Below are 18,700 nucleotides of genomic sequence, written 5' to 3'. Positions count from 1 at the left end.
TTAAAATACATACAAACTGTTAACGGTAGCAACTTGACATACGCTGCGCGGAAGTACGTTGTCAGTACATTGACGACTGGGTTTGTACCTTTGTTGTCTAGATGTAAATGTTAAACACAATCAAAATTCCGATTAGAACAAGCGAAATAAAACAAACAGTTGCACATTAAAATTTATTACACATTTGACTATTTATATAAGTTATTTCAAAATGACTACTGTACAAGTAAAATTGGAAGGGATAATAAATATAGCTAATAAAATTTCACAGATTAAATAATATAAACATTTTAACAAACTATATACAAATGGAATACGGACATATGTTGTAGGTTTTAAAAAATACAGGGACAAAATTCAGTGTAAATCGTATAAAGGGACGCTGAAGAAACCGTATTTTCTGGCATAATAGATGTTTGATATGAAGAGAAATGTTAAATTAAGCTAAGGAGGTCCAATTACAGTCGAACAACTTCGAGTTCGACGTTAAATTGAACAAGATTTCTTGGAATTAGATTTTGTACAGATTGTCCTAGAGGATTTGAAAGATTATACTTGCCTTAGCACGAACTTTACGATATATTCATCTAGTTCATCATACGCAGCATATTCGTTGGTCAAACGTCTTCGTGTCGCTAATAAAAATAGTTGGTACATGGCCGTATTACGAACACAAATCTATTATTTTTCTAATACCTATGCTAATTATTAGAATTGACGTATAGTTCGTGACAAGGGTCCAGTAATGCGTGGATAAGAACGTATTTGATGTATTAACTATTCCATATTTTTTTGTAAGTAAATAGTACATTTTGTTTCATTGATTCATTTTTATTTTTGATTAAACTAGCAACGAAGTGAACGACCACTATAAAATAATTGACAAATACATTTGTTTTTTTTTCTAAACCTTTCTTGTCAATGAATAGTTGATATTAAAGTGATTAGGAAGATCTTTTTTTAGAAATAAGGATTTGAAGATATTTAAAGAATCTAGGTTATATAATGTTCCGTCGAGATTTTTTATAGATTTCAATATATCAACAATTTTAATAAGATATTTTAAGATCTCTTACGTTACGAAATGACAATTATATGACTGGAATGGAAACCGTTTTGTACCGAGCTTATTAACAATAAGAACAATTTTAACTTATTAAATAAAATATATTAGATTTGACATATGGAATAGAAGGCCTTCGTAAGTGCTTCGGTATTGAAAAATATGGTTTTAAACTACTTTGAGCGAAAGAAAACACTTTTATACACATTTATGAATAAATTATTTAATAAATCTAATGTTTCGTGTCCTTTTTCTCTAGCATCATGTTGGTGACTTGTTCGTAAAGGGATCGCTTATAAATCCTTGGCTGACCATCGTGGAGTCCGTACGGGAATGATCCGTACGTGTAGTCGTCGAACCAACTCGTCTTTGGCTGAAAACATAAATTCATATTTAAATATGGAATATCTTTGATCTTTAAAGTTCCTTTAATGGGGAATGAAAAATGCTTTTTAAGTGGTGGTTTTCGGAAATTGAAACCATTTCCTCCTAGATTACCGTGACCATTGACTAGAGCACCATTACGTTAGGTACAGCAAAATAAAGTAGCCATATATGTGCCACCAACAATAATAGTTACCAATATTGAATCAAAAGGAGACGAAAAACCTAGTGGCGCTACGAAAATTTAGGTCTGGGCTCAGATTTCTGCATCTGTTTCGTGATCACATGCCGTCAACTTTTTTGCATCTAAGGTACGCCTAAGGTTTCTCAACGATGTTTTCCTTCACCGTACGATTCTTTAATGTACACAGGCCAAACGTAAGGGGTGATTGTCGCACGCTCAAGCCAGTAGGCCAACACTACAGAAACGATAAAAAAACAGTATTCTTTTGTAATTGACGGTCAAACAATTGTTCATAAACGTAACTATTAGCTTAAATGCAATTAGCTTATAAATGTTTAGTACATTGAGTTAGTTCTATAATTCCTGACAGTTTTTATAATTTTTAGTTCTAATCTAGGATGTTTAAGTCCAGAATTTTCTTTTTCAAAAGAATTAAATGCTGCCAGATAATTATAAAATATTCAGTAGTTTTTATAGCTTTTTGAAACTTTTATGAAAAATGAGGTAACACTATTAAATCTATAGATAATAATATTATAATTACGTTAAGTTTGAGGTTATAGTTGGATCAACACCAACACAAAACCGATTTTAAAAATTATTTAACCAATATAAAACCGTTATTTGTTATGGATCCGAAAACCGAAAAATTCAAAAGACATTTCGGGGTTATCACATTTGCAATCAAATGAAAACGTTTCTTACGAATATTGCCGGATGGATGAGGGATTTTGTAGCACAAGAAAATTGGAGTTCTCATAGCACACACAACAGTTCTATAGTGCTTGATAGTTTTTATAAAGAGACGTTTATGTCCAGATTTTTTTTCAAAAGAGTTAATCGCTCTGTCATCTTCCCCATCACAGCACAGCATTTCTTATCGATTTTAATAAGGTCTCATTAAAACAACACATTCAATTATGATAGATCCCTATAATTAAAGCAAAAATAAAAAGGTTTAATTATAAGAAAAAAAAGAAGAGTGAGAAAAAATAATGAACATTTTTCTTGCTTTTAAAAATTAAAACAATACTTTTGTGTTTAGGTAAAAGAACTCCGCGGTTTCTGTTAGATCTATAACATATCCAGGTAAGACAGTTAGAGCCCAGGCCAGAACTCTTCGCTTTCTCTCAGCATAGCCTACCAGTATGATGAAAAATAAAATTCACTAATATTCGAAAAATGTACTGCTAGTAACTTCACAGACACTATATAATTGATTGCTAGAGAAAATTAGTAAAGCTTGTTAAAGCCTACAAAAAAACCAGTGACGGCATGTATCTAACTGTTTTATTACGTATACAGCAACAAAATCTTCGCCGCATCTAGCTGTTCGTAATAATCTCAAAAATTACTGCACCGACTATATTGCTGTTCTCAATGTATAATATTTCAATATTTACGGTTCACAGCTGCCCTTGCAAAGCCAGGACGTCCGTAGTATACTATATATCCCAAATAAATAATATTTTGAACTTGGAAAGTGGCGAGTGGACCAAACATTAATAGATATATCGCTTATCGACTTATTTGGCGCTTATCAATTAGATAAATTATTTGGGGTTCAAAGATTTAACTGACAAACAGCATTTTTCTAACAAACTTGCCTACAACATGGTATAGAAAAAACTGTGTGTGTGTGTTCGTTGCGGTGATGTGTTTGTAATTTTATAATTATTGTATTATTTTATGATTGAATATACCTTCAAGCTAACCTACTAATAAAATATTAAGGACAATATTGTAACTAAAACAATAATAACCAGGTGGAGTTATGATATGATTTGCTTGAATATATAAATTATTATTCTTATTACAACATATTAGTTCTACTAGTTATAGGAGTAAAATACTTAGAAGTTATTGTCAAGATCTTGTTACGTCTTAGCTATCAAGTGTGGGTACGTAATTACAGTAAAAGGAAAGCAAGATTGAGACTGTGACGTCAATGTGTACGCAAAACGTGGGTGTTACGTAGGCGGGCTGAAAATCAATATCCACAGATGGTTTATTGATAGTAGTGACGTCAAGTTCCGAAGTACTTTCATCCCAGCGAATATAATCTATTGACTTTATGTATGCTTTGAGCTTTAAGCTTTATTTAAGAATATTACAAAATAAAGGTAAAATTCCGAAAATTGGCGCAAATTAGGAGACTTATGTCAAATTCCAATGCGTTTTCTGCGGGAGTCGCAACGCTAAGCTTAGCTTATCTTGGGCTTGTTTATAGTACGTATTCGTTTAGACACTATTCGTACGATTGAGTAAGTTTCCTCAACAAATAAACACAATATTTTATTTATGATCTAATTTAAAATTATGTGGATCCTTTAAAGTTATCATACATACTTTATGATATTATTTTTAGACTGGCTAAGTAGACGTTAGTTATTCATCAAACTGATTATTTTCCGTATGTAGGAACTCGTACACAACTTTTAAGTTAACGTGTGTACATAATGCATTGTAAAGCTCATATTTTATATAGCAAGATGCACAGATAAAAGATAGACTTTAAGACTATATGGTAAATACTATGGGGAAAACGATAAGAGAAAATGGAGAAGCCTTTTACCCGTGATGGGGTTCTGATTAATGGTAATAAAGGAAGATAGGATAGCAAGGAACAAAAAATGTGTATAACAAATTTAAACTGTATGTTGTATAAACGGGCTTTATTTTTATTAAAGCTTACATTCGAAATTCAAATTTCCATAAATTTATACTGGTCTATAGAAAAACCTTAAGACATGTTATAAACGATTATTTTTATTTATTCGTTACAACAATCACGTAATTTAGAATGCCCTTTATAGATCAAGGCCACTATGAAAGTTGAACGGGAACTACCGAACTACAACACGGAAATTGATTACGTATTGGAGCGCAATTTATGAACGTGTTAATATGCTAAATATATTGAGGTATGTAACGAATTAAAAAAAATATTATGTCTTATCTATGATAAATTATAAGATATATATACATTGTTCAATGCAAGCTAGTTCCATACAAAGGACAAGCTACGTATCAACTGTTCGAACCTTTTCATTGGAGGTAAGAGAAATAGCAACGACAACAGAGGTATAAGAAATTTAACTAAGAATAAAAAAAAATATTTTATTAACCACAGCAAAATATGCACCATTGGTGGAAATCTTGGTTTTTGCGATCTTTTAAGTGTTTAGAGAAGAAACAAGTTAAAAGTACCCATAATACGACGAGGATGAATGTGGATTAAAAGAGAAAGGTTTGTCAGGATCGTAGAAAGTGGAGATCGGTGGTATAGGTCTACCTTCAGAGAAACGGCGTTTAAAAAAAATTAAGTTAAATAAGTTTGTATACTGATATATTACCCATTTCAAATAATTCATTTATTATGTATATAAGAATCCGTTTAGAATAAGCTTTAATCTTAAGAGAAAGCATCCTTAAATCCTTATTTAAATATAGAGAGCATACAATTTCATAGGAAAATATATCTAACAGAGGAAACATTAATATTTTTGTATGTTTAGGTTTTTTAAACCTTTGTTTAAAAAACCATACCATAATCTCTATATATATATATATATATATATATATATATATATATATAGATAAAATTCACGTGTCACAATGTTCGTTCCCATACTCCTCCGAAACCGCTCGACCGATGCTTATGAATTTTTTTATGCATATGCAGAATTCTGAGAATCAGCTACTATCTATCTTTCAAACCCCTAAGTGATAAAATTTAATTTTTAGACAATTTTTTATGATACAACATACAAAAATATATACAACGCTTAATTGTCACCCCTTTATAATATACATGGCAAAACGACGTTTGCCGGGTCAGCTAGTAATGCTATATAAGTAAAAAAAGCAGTGCTGCTACAACCTCCAAGGTCTGGGCTTCACATTTGATGAGATCATTGGTTTTTTTTCCCTAATATGTTTTGAACCTGATATGCGCCATAACGTTATGTATCGAAGGCAAAATGTTTCCTCGCGATGTTTTCCTTCACGTAAGAGTTAAATGCACAGCTTATTTTAAAAAATATCTACAATCATGATGGGAGAGGACTCCAACAATAAACCTCTATATCTGGTAGATTAATGGTAAGTAAAATGGTAAAGACCATTTCGTCTCCTTGCCAATTTTCAGAGCCCTGTAACTTCCAATAGAGATCGCAATACCATTCCCGACGTTTTTGTATACAATTTCATGTGGATTTTTGAATATTCGTAACACTGATATTAGGGATTAGGATCGCGCGGAACAAAAAGTCTTTATGAGTGTCGGAACTGCTGTTAGAGTGAGGCCCAGGAGTAATTGAATTATTTAATTTTCGACGTTTGGAGTTTTTCGGAATATTCAAAACGATATTGTTATTTAGAAAGATGCTGATTCATGTGTATTCAGGATACGAGGAAATATGTAATTTGTTTTTTAAAAGAATTCATGCGATATCTTTGAAGTTTTATTTGAATTATTTAGTTTTATTTTATTTCCAACTTTGATTTTGTTGCCTTAGTAGTAAAGACTCTTGGGTAGTACGGTTCTTGTCTGAGTTGGTCCCTGGCAGATAGGACCGGAGAACCCAAAGCTGGTGCTCAAGGAATAAGTATCGCAATACAGCAAGGAAAAGCATTAAAAGTAGACTACCACAGGCACCAAACTTTTTAATTTCGTTTTGATTTTCATTTTATCAATTTTTAATTATTATTGCTATGTTAAGAGTATTGTAAATACTGTATATTTGTGTGTTGGATTAATATTTTTATTAGTCCCATATTAGTCATAATGCCATATTAAACATTTATTTTACTGTTGCTAGTAATAGTTAACAAGACAATGGACAGTCATTTTTATTAAGAAAATAATAGACTTATATAATATTGCAGAATGATCTACCTAATACGTAGCTTTATCAACTCATCAAAGGAAGTTCATGCAGTGGAAATGACTAAGGTCAATGATTTCAAAGTCAAAGTAATGCATAAAAAATAGCAAGTAAAATTAATTTATTACGCATCGCGAGAGAATTCATTGCACGAAATAAAAAAATTAAGTAGATGTATGTTTCTCTGGAACTTTCTCAAAAAGCATTTATGTTTGGGATTCAAATTGAAGACTATGGTATAATAAAATGTATGTAAAACCAATTTAAATCTTACCTCTAACTTGAAGTTTAGGATCCTGGCAGCGGTCTGATGATGCGGTACTGTAACCACTCGTGACACAGGGAAGTATCCGGGATGGATTGCGGTCACCTCGTAATGGCCCGGGGTCAGGAGGCGGTAGTAGTCCCCGTAGTCACCTTAAAATTATATGGATATTTCATGCGACTATTTACTTTGATATGATTTGAAAATATTGTCGATTTAAGGTAATAACAGAGACGTTACCAGTTCTTCCCTATCTGTTCTACGCTATTGATTTGAGAACTAGCTGTAAATGTAAATTGAGTAGCATATATTTTTTTAACTGACTTTCCTCAAAGGAACGAATGATATTTTTAGTTTATATAGAGATTATGTACTAAGTATGTTTAATATATATAAATTAGATAAAGTAATATAAAACAAAACACCCAAGATGAAACGTTGCGTTCAATTCAGATTTGTTAAATGGACGAATTGGTTAACATGATGTAATATCGCGCCCACGCATACTTATTAAGGTCAGAAACAAAATGCTTCTAGAGTTACTCCCAGTTCTCAAATCAAGAGCGTACACTGGGCAAAAAGAACTGGCAATAAACGTCATTATTTTAAATATCGAACTAGAGATGCTGTTAAATGATAGAGTAACAATCGTATTGTCTTTCGGTTTACATTCTCACACCAAGTACTTAGTTTTTGTCCTGATTAATATTATCGCAGCATTTAAATAATATCTAGATTGATTGCTAATTGATAAGCTCCAATAAAGGGACTGATTAGATAAACTACTGCCCAAACCATTGCATATTTCACGTGTCGAGTAAAATTATTGTAATATTTAATAAGAATAAATTTGAAACTACTCCTGTTATAACAAGGACAATATTTTTATAAATTGTAAAATAATACATAATTTTTCCTTTATAAAAAATACAATGACTCTTAAACCCTGCCTTTGACAAAAGATAACGCTGTTAAATTAAACGATCGGACTCGCTCTATACAAATTTCATTTAGGTTTTAACCGACGTACTCTCAACTATAATAAAACAGAAGCATTGTTAAACCCTCTAATATATTTTTTTCCTTAATCCATCTTTTCATGCAACACGCCCACACATTTGTTTCGTCTTCCACAAACACACACAATTACATAGTCATCATAATATATTCATATATTTATTATTTTTACAGTACCCTCGTTTTTAAAACCAATTGTTTCGGTTACCCTTGATGAAATTCTTTAAATTTAAAGAAGAGCCAAGCTTCCCTGTCACACGTCTCTGACTTACTAGGGAGGCCTCAATCTGAATTCTATTGTATATATAGCGAAACAAATATATTTTTTGACGTTATGTAAAACGTTAACTATACTATTGTGATGATAAAAACCTTAATAATTAAATATTCAGATGCAACAGCACTATTAGAACAAAAAAAAACTCCTCCTAAACGGCTGGACAGATTTAAATGAATTTTGTTGTATTGCGTTTGGATGGTTTAAATTCACAATTCACCCCGACAGATGGCGCTGCTGGCGGTACTTTCATATTTAATTTAATATCCTAACCGCTTGAAATATCATGCAGGATGTCGAGTCCGCTAGTATATACCTATTATAAAATATAACATATAATACGAAAGTATTATTGCATCGGAAAGATAAACTGGACTCGATGAAGGCGTTAGAAATAATCGACAGATCCACCTTTCAATTAACGATTACGTTTTGCTTGGATAGTGTATTTATAAATCTAACATTGGCACAAAATGGTACTGCAATGCCCTCTTTGGTGACATAGCAGTACGCATCTTAATGCATCAAATGTCCTCACAAAACGAGGTAAGAATACTATTATTGTTTTCAAACAAGTTTGACAAATTTTTAGTACAAACTTTTCCTTATACGAGGCGTCTCTAAATAGAAATAATATGATACATTCTCGTTTCCTTTTTTTATTTTATTATTTACCTAATCTCTGCTTAATAAAACTACGGTGCTGGTATCAATACAAGAGCAACGTTAGGGATTCATGCTTCTCCATATTCAACGGTTGCTTTGGCGTGCTGAGTTTAAGCGAAGAACTTGACACCGTCAAAGTCAAAACCGTTTACGACGACATCGTTTAGAACGACATACCGGTCTTATTTACCAAAATTAAAGGCCGGCGGATATAAGTATTAGGTACTTTTAAAGAAAACATTTTTTTACCTGATTGAAGCTATGTATTATATAAATAAACTTATAATTATTTTTCCCCGACGTTTTGAAAAAAAAATTAAAATTATGCACTTATAAGTTTATAGTAATACATAGCTTCAATCCGGTAAAAAAGTGTTTTCTTTAAATGTGTAACAGCTATGTTAATAAAAGACAATACTATATTAGGTACTTAATAACAATGTCATCGGCTATTATGACTATCGGCTTTACGACTATTAATAAGAGTTGTCCCTTCTATGTCGTTATAACACATTGTCTTGTATTCGCTTCGTTTTATTTTTTTCCGGCAGAAAAGGCAGTGTCCAAGTTTTTTCTGGGTAGTGTGTGTCCAAGTATTAAATTATCCTGTTAAAGGTACGCATCGACACATGATAGCCGATACAAAAATGTTCGACTTTATATGTAAATAATATCATTATTAATAGTTCTATAAACAAAATAATGTTTATATTACTGGTGTTCACAAATTAGTAACAAATCTGCGTTGGTGTAAACTTGCCTCAAGTGATACGTGACAAAATCGATGAAGTTTAAGTATGTGACCTACATTGTCCTATGTCAACAAATGTTACCTTATAAGAATCATTGAATAATCTTCGAAATTTGTAACTAAGAAAGTATGTGGCAAATTAATTAAAATAAAATATTAATAAATAGTCTGTGTAACTCTCTCATACACACGCACAGAGACACAAATATTTTTATTTTACAACGGTAGGCAATTCACGGCCTTTTTACTGTTTAAAATTATAGATTTTTAATTTTACTGTTAGTTACATAAATGGATTACTGCTTGGCTTAAATTTGTGATAAAATAAATTTTGCTCAGTAATTCAATCTATTTCCGTAATTTCTTGTATATTTTTTATGAGTACAAATAAATATTATTACTATTCCTATACAACTTTAAATGAAATGCCAAGGTTAAAATATAATGTTAATGTCCAAATATAAATCAAATTCATACTTTATTTTTAAATTACCTAAAGAAGCTCATTCTCAAGCCAACTGTTTTAATAAGATTTTTTTAGGACTTAGTTTATGATAGGTCGATTCTACTAAACAAAACAAGAGTACGGCAAAAAATACGTTTTAAAAGAAAAAAAATGTGTGTGTTCTTATGTACACGCGTTAGAAGTTATACTTCTTTGGCGTAACAGGATAAAAATATTTTCAAAAATGACACTAATAATAGAAAAAGGTATTTAATACATTGAAAGTTTTATTATAACGCATTATCTAGTTAAATAAAGTTTATTTAAATATCACAAAGAAAATATACTTCAACTTCAGGGTGTCGGGTTTTTGTGACTGTGTGTGGTGTTGGATTTTTGTGACGGAGTGCGCGCTTCGTAAAAATTTACTCTCATCATATTTCCCTAACGTGTATATATAACTTCAAAAATTTAAGAAATTTGTCACGAGAAATAAGGCATGAGGAGTTCATATGCAGATATTGTATTAAAAAAACGAACGGGAATCTCCAGGCTAGGCTTTGAACAACCATACGTCGAAAAACATATTGATATTAATCGATGCGCAAGAGCCGCTTTATGGTTTTGCTAACAGTACACATACATAAACCTAAAGCGGCAACCGGCCGGTGAAATCACTGAACGTATCATATTAAAGTGTTATACATGACAATAGCTAATATCGAAGCTCATGTTTTATCAGAAACAATGCAGTAACAGGATGAGTGATATTGTTTGCATATGCATTATCTATGAGGATAAATATGAATGTAGATATCATTTTCCTTAATTTTTATTTTTTTGTATTTATTTTAAATACGAACGTCCGATTAAAGCAGAGGCGTTACATTTAGGGCTGGGCCACAGATTTCTGTGACGTGATCATTTGTTTTTTGAACTAGTTGTTCTGTGCTTGGCACACACAGTTAATTTGTAGGTCTAAGACATGCCGGCTATCTCACTTTGTTTTCCTGCTACGGACGAATGTTTTTAACCTACGACCTCAAGGATAAGAGCCGCACGTTGAAACCACTAGGCCAACACTACTCTTTAGCCTAGAATAATACTAAATATGGACGTGGAGCTTATCGTAGCATTTCAGGTGTAAGTTAAACTGTATTAGTTATAAATAAAATGAAATATGGTCGTTCCCAATACAAATTTGAAATCATAAAAGCGGATTTCGAATATCAATAAAAATATAAATTCAAATATCAAACGAAGTTCCTGTGCATATTTTTGAATTTCGAATTTTCTTACCTGTAGTTATGTCATGTCGAATTGGTCTCGGCACCGGTCCCGTAATATTCACCACAGATACGATCGCGTTTTTAATAAATCCAGAGTCATCCCCAACTATCCCTTTTATCCCAATATGCGCTTTCCATATAAACGCAAGCAATGCTTCGCGATTTTTGTGCCATTCTTCTTCTAACTCTTCCGTTGGTGGATATTTCTTACAACCGAGTTCTAGGGTCACTTCGAATGCATTGGTTGCTAAGTAACTGAAATCTTGCATACCTGGAACAAATTTAACGAAATTCAAAATTATACAAAGGTTATACAGTATTTATTCAATTTTTCAAGTTTCCATTTTCAAATGGGTCATTATAATCATCCTTCCAAATTCAAATATTAAAATTTATCTAAATTATAAACAAACTGTCAATTATTACCGATTTCGATACTAATCTGTGAAAGTAACTATTTGTAGAACATTACGAGACATTTTGCTGATACGATTTAGATTATTTTTTAATTAAATCAAGAATATCTTTGCATGAAACCTTTTTCTTTTTAAAATTTACCGGATTTCATCAATGTAAATCTTTTGTACTAATCTGAGATATGAATCGAAATAATAGCCTATAGCAAGGTCGTAGGCAAATTCTCGTAACCGGTTTAACCAAATGTTTGCATAGCCTATTTACATTTGAAAGAAAAGTTTAACATTGAATTAGCATGCTTAAACTCATGGCTAACGACATAATCGTAAATGTCAGTGAACGATGATTATAACTTCCTGTTAAAGGAAACAACAATCAACAAGAAACAAAGGACGATCTTAAACGGTTAATTTAGTTTCAGCTCTTGTCTTCACTATCCACAGTTAGATACATTGTTGACATTACAGTGATGCTGTAAGAATTAGTACAGGGACTAGGAAGGTCTTCTTGAAGAGATACGATCCTCAAGTATATAAAAAGAAGGTAAGTGAGGAGTGTTAATGCCGGCATGGTTGTCCGTGAACTATGGTAACTGCATTTTTGGCTATTCTACGGGCTCGATTTTACCCTAATTAAATGTGTTTCAGGATTCTATCATCGCTTGTACGAGTCGTCCATTTTTCTACGGAGAAAAACGACGAGTTTCAATTATTCGTTTACGCCCGTACGGTATTGTCACTAACAGCTCAGACGAATTCTTACATTCAACACATGTTTTAATTATGCGTGTTTTTTGGCAAGTTTTTGCGACCACCTTTACATGTAAAATTTAATTATTTCCTTTACATTAAAACCTTTATTCAAATTATTTATTAGTAAAACCCCAAAGTTAGATAATTGGACAGCTCTGAAATTGAAGAAATCCCTACAAAGTATATGTACCGAAAGCAGTTTTAGTTATTTTGTCGTAACGTGTCCGTGGAGAGATTAATGATTGAGGTGTCATAGGATCTTCATGCAATCCATTATTTATGAAGATTTCCAGTAAGAAATATTATTTACAAGTTTAGTCGATATTTTTTGAAGGAATTTCTGAATCACATATGTAAAACGACCTGTTTGTAGACTGTGTTTATCGAAAGTTTATAAACATAACTTCTACGAGAAACATTTTTTTTTCGTTAACAATTGTTTCAAGTCTACTTATAGACCGAAACGAGATTTTATTTTTTAAAGTGTTTTCTTCAAAAATAAACTATTTAGTTTATTTATAATTTTGAACAGAACAGGAAATGATAACTCTGTCTTAACAGAAGCGATCGGAACAGAATAAAATATACGTAGAAGTACTTGCATAATGAAATAACACTCACCCCCTTTCAAGCTGTACCAAGCCGCCCCGTTAGTAACTCCACCCTGTTTTCCGAAGTTGTATGAGGTTGAATCGTCACTGTTGGAGACACGGCATCCCTGCCTTTGTGGGTCTGCCATATCTGCGTGGGACTCGGCGTATGTCATCGCTAAGTCCCTAAAATAATCGCATACTAATAAAGAACATATTGTTACGGCTTAAAAATGTAGCTAAAATTTCCCTGAATCGAAACGCTTGAGTGGTAATTACTGTTATAATGATACGATTAGTTTAAATCACAAATATTGAATGATGCAAAAGTAATTTTTTTATAGAAAACTATTTCAACATCTTTTACTTTTGTTAGTAAAATATTAACTAATTAAACAAAACAATTGTCAGAATATCTTTGTGGGTTTACCCCCCGAATTTAGGGGGAATCAAGATCTCTTGGGGGTTTTTGAGGTGTACATTATATAAAAAATATTGTTGAAACTCAAAAGGTGATGATACTCCACGATCGAAATTTCATACTACTTCAATGTATATTTGTTACATATTTTACCTCTCAAACCGAATGTACAACAAAAACTTTAAGTGTTTTAATTTTTTAGTTTTTATTGATATTTGAAGTTGGTTTTATGGACACATTATGTAGGAATTTGCATCACTGCTACATCATACAATAAAATACGAGAAACATTGAATATTTAAAGCGAGTCGTTTCTCTTAAGAATTACCTGAAAGTATCATCATCAGGACTGGCTGAGTACTCTGAAACAGGAGCCCCACTCCTGCTTTCATCATACGGATAATTGGCAACCAAATCTCCACCATGAAGCGCAGCGCTAAGCACGAATGGTATTGCCATCATCCATCTTATTACAGCCCGAGTCTCGGGTTCCACCTAAGAAAAAATATTTATTTCGTGTTCATTCGGTATCTGTTTTTGTTAATGTTTTACAAAATTTCGGGATTCGGAAATTCCTTATGTGTACTAAAGGACTTTCTGTCATGTGACATTTGAGATTTAAGACTCGCTAGGTCGTGTAGGAAAACATCGTAAGGAAACCGGCATATGTCAGACACAGAAGGCAGATCACATACTTGCTGATGAGACAAAAACCAAATGATCACGGAACAGATATCGCAATCTGAGGCCTTAAAAGATTGCAGGGCCGCTGGTTGGTGGTTAAAGCCCTTAAGTTTAAGAATCTCTATTTATCTGGTTATCTCTATTTTGTCCGTGTTTGTCCCCGTTACATCCGATAAAGTACGCTTTATTTATTAACATAATGTATTGATTATTTTTTTATTTGTGTGTATCTGTTATGATGTTTGTTTTATTAACCACCGTTAATAGTATTATTGTAATTAGATAAATATTCATAGTTATATGACATTCTATTAAGCGCGAGGACAGCAGGTATTCACTATGAGTATATAGCAGTATTATGATATAGGATGAAAGTACTGCATGCGTTGTTTTATATACTAGGTATTATAACGGAATTCTTATGTGGTCATAATAAAATATTTTCTTTAGTTTATACGATAACTTTGAAATGCACATTAATATTGTAGCTTTTAAATAATATAAGCTATTAATTAATTGTAGGGTGCACTTATTCATAATTAATTAATTTTATATAGAGTTTTACTTTATACGCATAAAATAGCTATCAAATGTTTTTTCCTTAATTTAACACTCTTGTAATACTTTGCAAACAAATAAAGAAGACAAAATATACTTTATTCAAACAAGACTCGTGAGGTAAGTTTCAGTATATTTTGAACAAACGTCTCATGAATGAAATGATTCAGAATTTCCCTTTTTTTAATTTTGCCTGGGATCTATATTGGAGTCGTCATAAACAATAATAATATTTTTTAAAGTCACGGTGCTTCTATAATATGAGGAATTTCTTATTAGATTATAAGTTTTGACATACTAACATAGATTATGATAGGATAGTTAATGGTTCAATCTTTCCTCCAAGTTTGATTTTGTTCCCTTTGGAGTCTATACTTTTGGCCGAGGGTTTCAAGTGTGCAGGTGCTAATTTAAGTTGGTGCCTGGTATAAAGTACAGGTGACCCCAGAACTGCTGCGGTCCTCGCTCAACGAATAAATATCGCAATACAGCAAGGAAATGCCAGCATTAAAGGTACATTACACCGCATCAAGGACCAAACTTTTGAAATTTATTTTAGTGTCTAATTTATTTATTTTTAACTGTTTTTTTATTGCTATATCGCTTAAGAATATTGTAAATACTCTATATTGGCGTGTTGGAACTAAATATAATTAATTTGACATTAGCTAGTTGATATGGTTGAATGTTCGCGTCTCCTTTAAATTCATCCATGTACCAGTTTCAAAGCAAATAAAGGATTATAAAAAACGGTTTGAAGCCACGCCGATATTATTATTTTTGTCCTCGTTTCTTGGCCTGTAAATATTATAACAATCATATTCAACTTACCGGTGCGGTCAGGCGAGTGACATCTCTTAATAAATGATTGTTGTGATTAATTCCTTGGCGTTCCAACTCGAATGTAATTGCGTCAAGATCAGGAAAATTTCTGTTTAAATCCACAGAGTGATTGTTGTTACGGCCAATGAGATAATCTTTTGCCCCCTAAAAATAAACAAAAATGAACAATTTTTTTTTAATACAAATGATATTCAATATATACAGCACTGTTGGCTTGGTGGCTTGAGGGTGACTTGACGAACCTTAGACCGAACATTCGAATCACGGCTATTTCCCAATAAATGTTTCTGCCGCAAACACGTACTTCTACGGTAAATATCAAAAATCGGCAACATATGTCTAACACTTTTGATATTAATCGTATACATTTCTAGGGCTGGATTATTAATATTATATATAGAAGGCTTCTTGACTTGACTGGTAATTGTTTAACAATCCAACTGAGACTTTTAAATTGGAATTTCCACTGTCAATAGTTCGTCATTTTTAAAGTTCGCGCAAGTGAATATAAATAAACATACATTTATATTGCCTGATTCTGAGTATTTTGGAAAAGGATCCCTTGCGAAATATTTAAACAAATATATCGGAATGGTAAATTATATTAGTTATTTTTATTAATTCTCTAGAAGGTAATCTACTCGTTGAGGCCTTTTTCTAATAATCTAAGAGAAATGGCAGGATAAATTATTTATCATATTTAAATTAGCGAATCGAAATACGAGGCTCAAGACCGAACGCGATGGAGACTCACTGTGGACGCCCTCAGCCCCATCTAGGACATTAAGTCAATAATTAAATTTAATTAAGCTTTTTACATAGACATAATTTACATTCGAATTAACGTTAAATTAAATAACAACAATTGCGACAATGAACCGGATGTGTTGTGAAGGCTCTGATGACATTTTGTTACATATGTTGCTCTACACTGAGGACAGACTACTTTTTAAATCCACATATCAAGACTATCTCGATCAAGATTCGACGGAAGCTAGAAATGTTTTGCTAGAAAACAACAACCAGGAACTTTGGTAGGAACAAACGTAGCATATTTATGTATATAGCTTTGGCTTTTGTTAAAATAGCTTTTACACATTAAGAAAAACACTTTTTGAACGGATTAAAGCTATGTATTACTATTAAAAACCGTGACAACGCACGCTAAAAAGCACGCGAAACGTCGGAAAAAAAATTAGAATTATGTATATAATTATAAGTTTTTAATAAGTTAGTTAGTTAAGATAGTTAGTTTTTAATTAGTATATCGTTTTTCTTTTGTACCACTCGACCTGCTACCACCACAAAAAATTCTTATCACAGATTTCATAACCTCTACAGATTATGTGAAGTCTTGTAAAACTACATTTGCTTATCTTTAATAGAACAGTGGAAAATGTATCGATACACTCGGCATTTCCTTGAAAATTGGTGTGATTAATGAACAAACGTTGACTAAAGTATTCTTACCGTTTCAGTAGATAGCTGCCATCCATCTGGGTTCATTGCTGGCAGCAAATGAATCCGGGTGGTATGGATGAGGGTTTTAATTTTGCGATCGTGGTTTAGGTATCGTTCGCAAAGGTAATCTGCGAGACCCAGCAAAAGCTCCCGGCCAAGTACTTCATTGCCATGAATGTTACCAACATACTTTACTTCTGGCTTATCTGTGGGATTCTCATATATTAAAAAAATGCTATTTAAGATTTTTTTTTAAATGTGACCGAGTAAGGATCATTGTTGTAACTGTATCTAGGTACTATATTTACTTGGACGTCTATACCAAAAGCGTTAAATACCTCCAATTTTAGTTAATTTGTACATTTTTGGGAAAGATTTTTACAAATTCCGGCCAAGCAATTAACAATTGCAAAAAAAATTTTTGTATCTGCGTGATAATATAGGCTTAGCGCTTACTTACAGTAAACTAATTACTTTATCAGCACTGGTAAAAATGAAAGATAATCATGAAAATGTTTTAATTATGGTATTTTCTTATATTCACAAAAATTCAAAATATCCTTAAGAGCTCGTTTCGTGAAACTCAATAATAGATTGCGGAACCGGGGAATCCGATTGAACCAAGAAAGATGTGTAAAATATTTAATATAATATTTTTTACTTTAATTCTAGATAAATATTAGGGAAATAAACGTGTTACAAGGTTTTATCATACTAGAAAAAGGCGTCGTCAATTGCTGTTCTAAATTTAGGATTTTGTTTATTAAGATATAAGAAGAATTTAAACAAACTGTTTATTTTAATTTTCCTATTATAATTTAATTATAATAACAATTCCTACAACCAAGGAATTATCATAAAATAAAATTGATACGATGTAATAAAAATCGTTGATTTATGCGCAAATTATTTACACTATGTGATTTTTATTTTAATATATGATTATAGTATTTTGTCACTACTATAACATATAAGTGACGAATATAAGGAAATAATTAAAAACAGATAAATGTTTTAAAACATTAAAAAGATACTTACATGGTTGATGGAAACCAGGGCTATCAGAAAACTCAATAACATAAAGGGGAACATTTCTAACAGATGGTTCGGTTAATGCATACACTCTTGTAATATTTGGGCACTTTTCGTGAATTTCTTCCAAAACTAAGGGTAACTCCTCATTATTGTGATGTTTCCACACGAATGTTGAAGAAACTAACCCACTGCAGGCAACTAATAATGCCAAAAATACAATGTAAAAATACGCCATTTTTGTTTAATTATTTAACTGGAGGATAATCAGATATTATGACCTTAAAACACACATAATTTCAATCAGTGCACGAACTTTGTTACTATTGCAGCACAAGAGCTAAACGCTCACGGCTCTCAACAAGTTGAAGTATCGATCGGTTTTCCCGCCGCGCCGCCCTGCCATTCATAGCTACCAACATAATAATATCACAATCACGTTGCGCAATATTGGCTAAACTGAGAACGGTGTAGCTAGTTAAGAGTCGGGTTTTTACACTGATTTTTTATTTAAGGATTAAGTTTTTTTTTCTGTTAAATTACAACACTTATACTATAAAAATATGTGGTAATAATTAAATTACAACAAATTGAAATACAGAGAGTTAACAAGATAATATTATCACAAAACATTTATTTTAACATTTTTTTTAATATTACATTACTATTTTAATGTTGATTTTTGTTGAAAATCTATATCTAAATCGTATTT

General features: G+C 31.9%; 1 protein-coding gene across 1 annotated transcript; it reads right to left on the bottom strand.

Annotated features, from left to right (window-relative positions):
- Positions 1 to 142: 142 nt before the first annotated feature.
- On the bottom strand, positions 143 to 18,387 carry LOC123707027 (carboxypeptidase E-like). Its single transcript, XM_045656777.1, has 8 exons — positions 17,995 to 18,387; positions 16,966 to 17,162; positions 15,484 to 15,639; positions 13,739 to 13,905; positions 13,021 to 13,175; positions 11,241 to 11,501; positions 6,795 to 6,937; positions 143 to 1,436 (listed from the first exon to the last, which is right to left on the bottom strand). Exons 1-8 carry the CDS (start codon positions 18,224 to 18,226, stop codon positions 1,296 to 1,298), a joined length of 1,452 nt encoding a protein of 483 aa, XP_045512733.1. The 5' UTR covers positions 18,227 to 18,387; the 3' UTR covers positions 143 to 1,295.
- Between the last annotated feature and the right edge of the window lie 313 nt (positions 18,388 to 18,700).

The sequence above is a fragment of the Pieris brassicae genome, chromosome 3, assembly GCF_905147105.1.
Source record: "Pieris brassicae chromosome 3, ilPieBrab1.1, whole genome shotgun sequence".
Classification (NCBI taxonomy): Eukaryota; Metazoa; Arthropoda; class Insecta; order Lepidoptera; family Pieridae; genus Pieris; species Pieris brassicae.
Note: the sequence above shows the minus strand (reverse complement) of the source record. Positions and strands in the feature narration are given on the sequence as shown.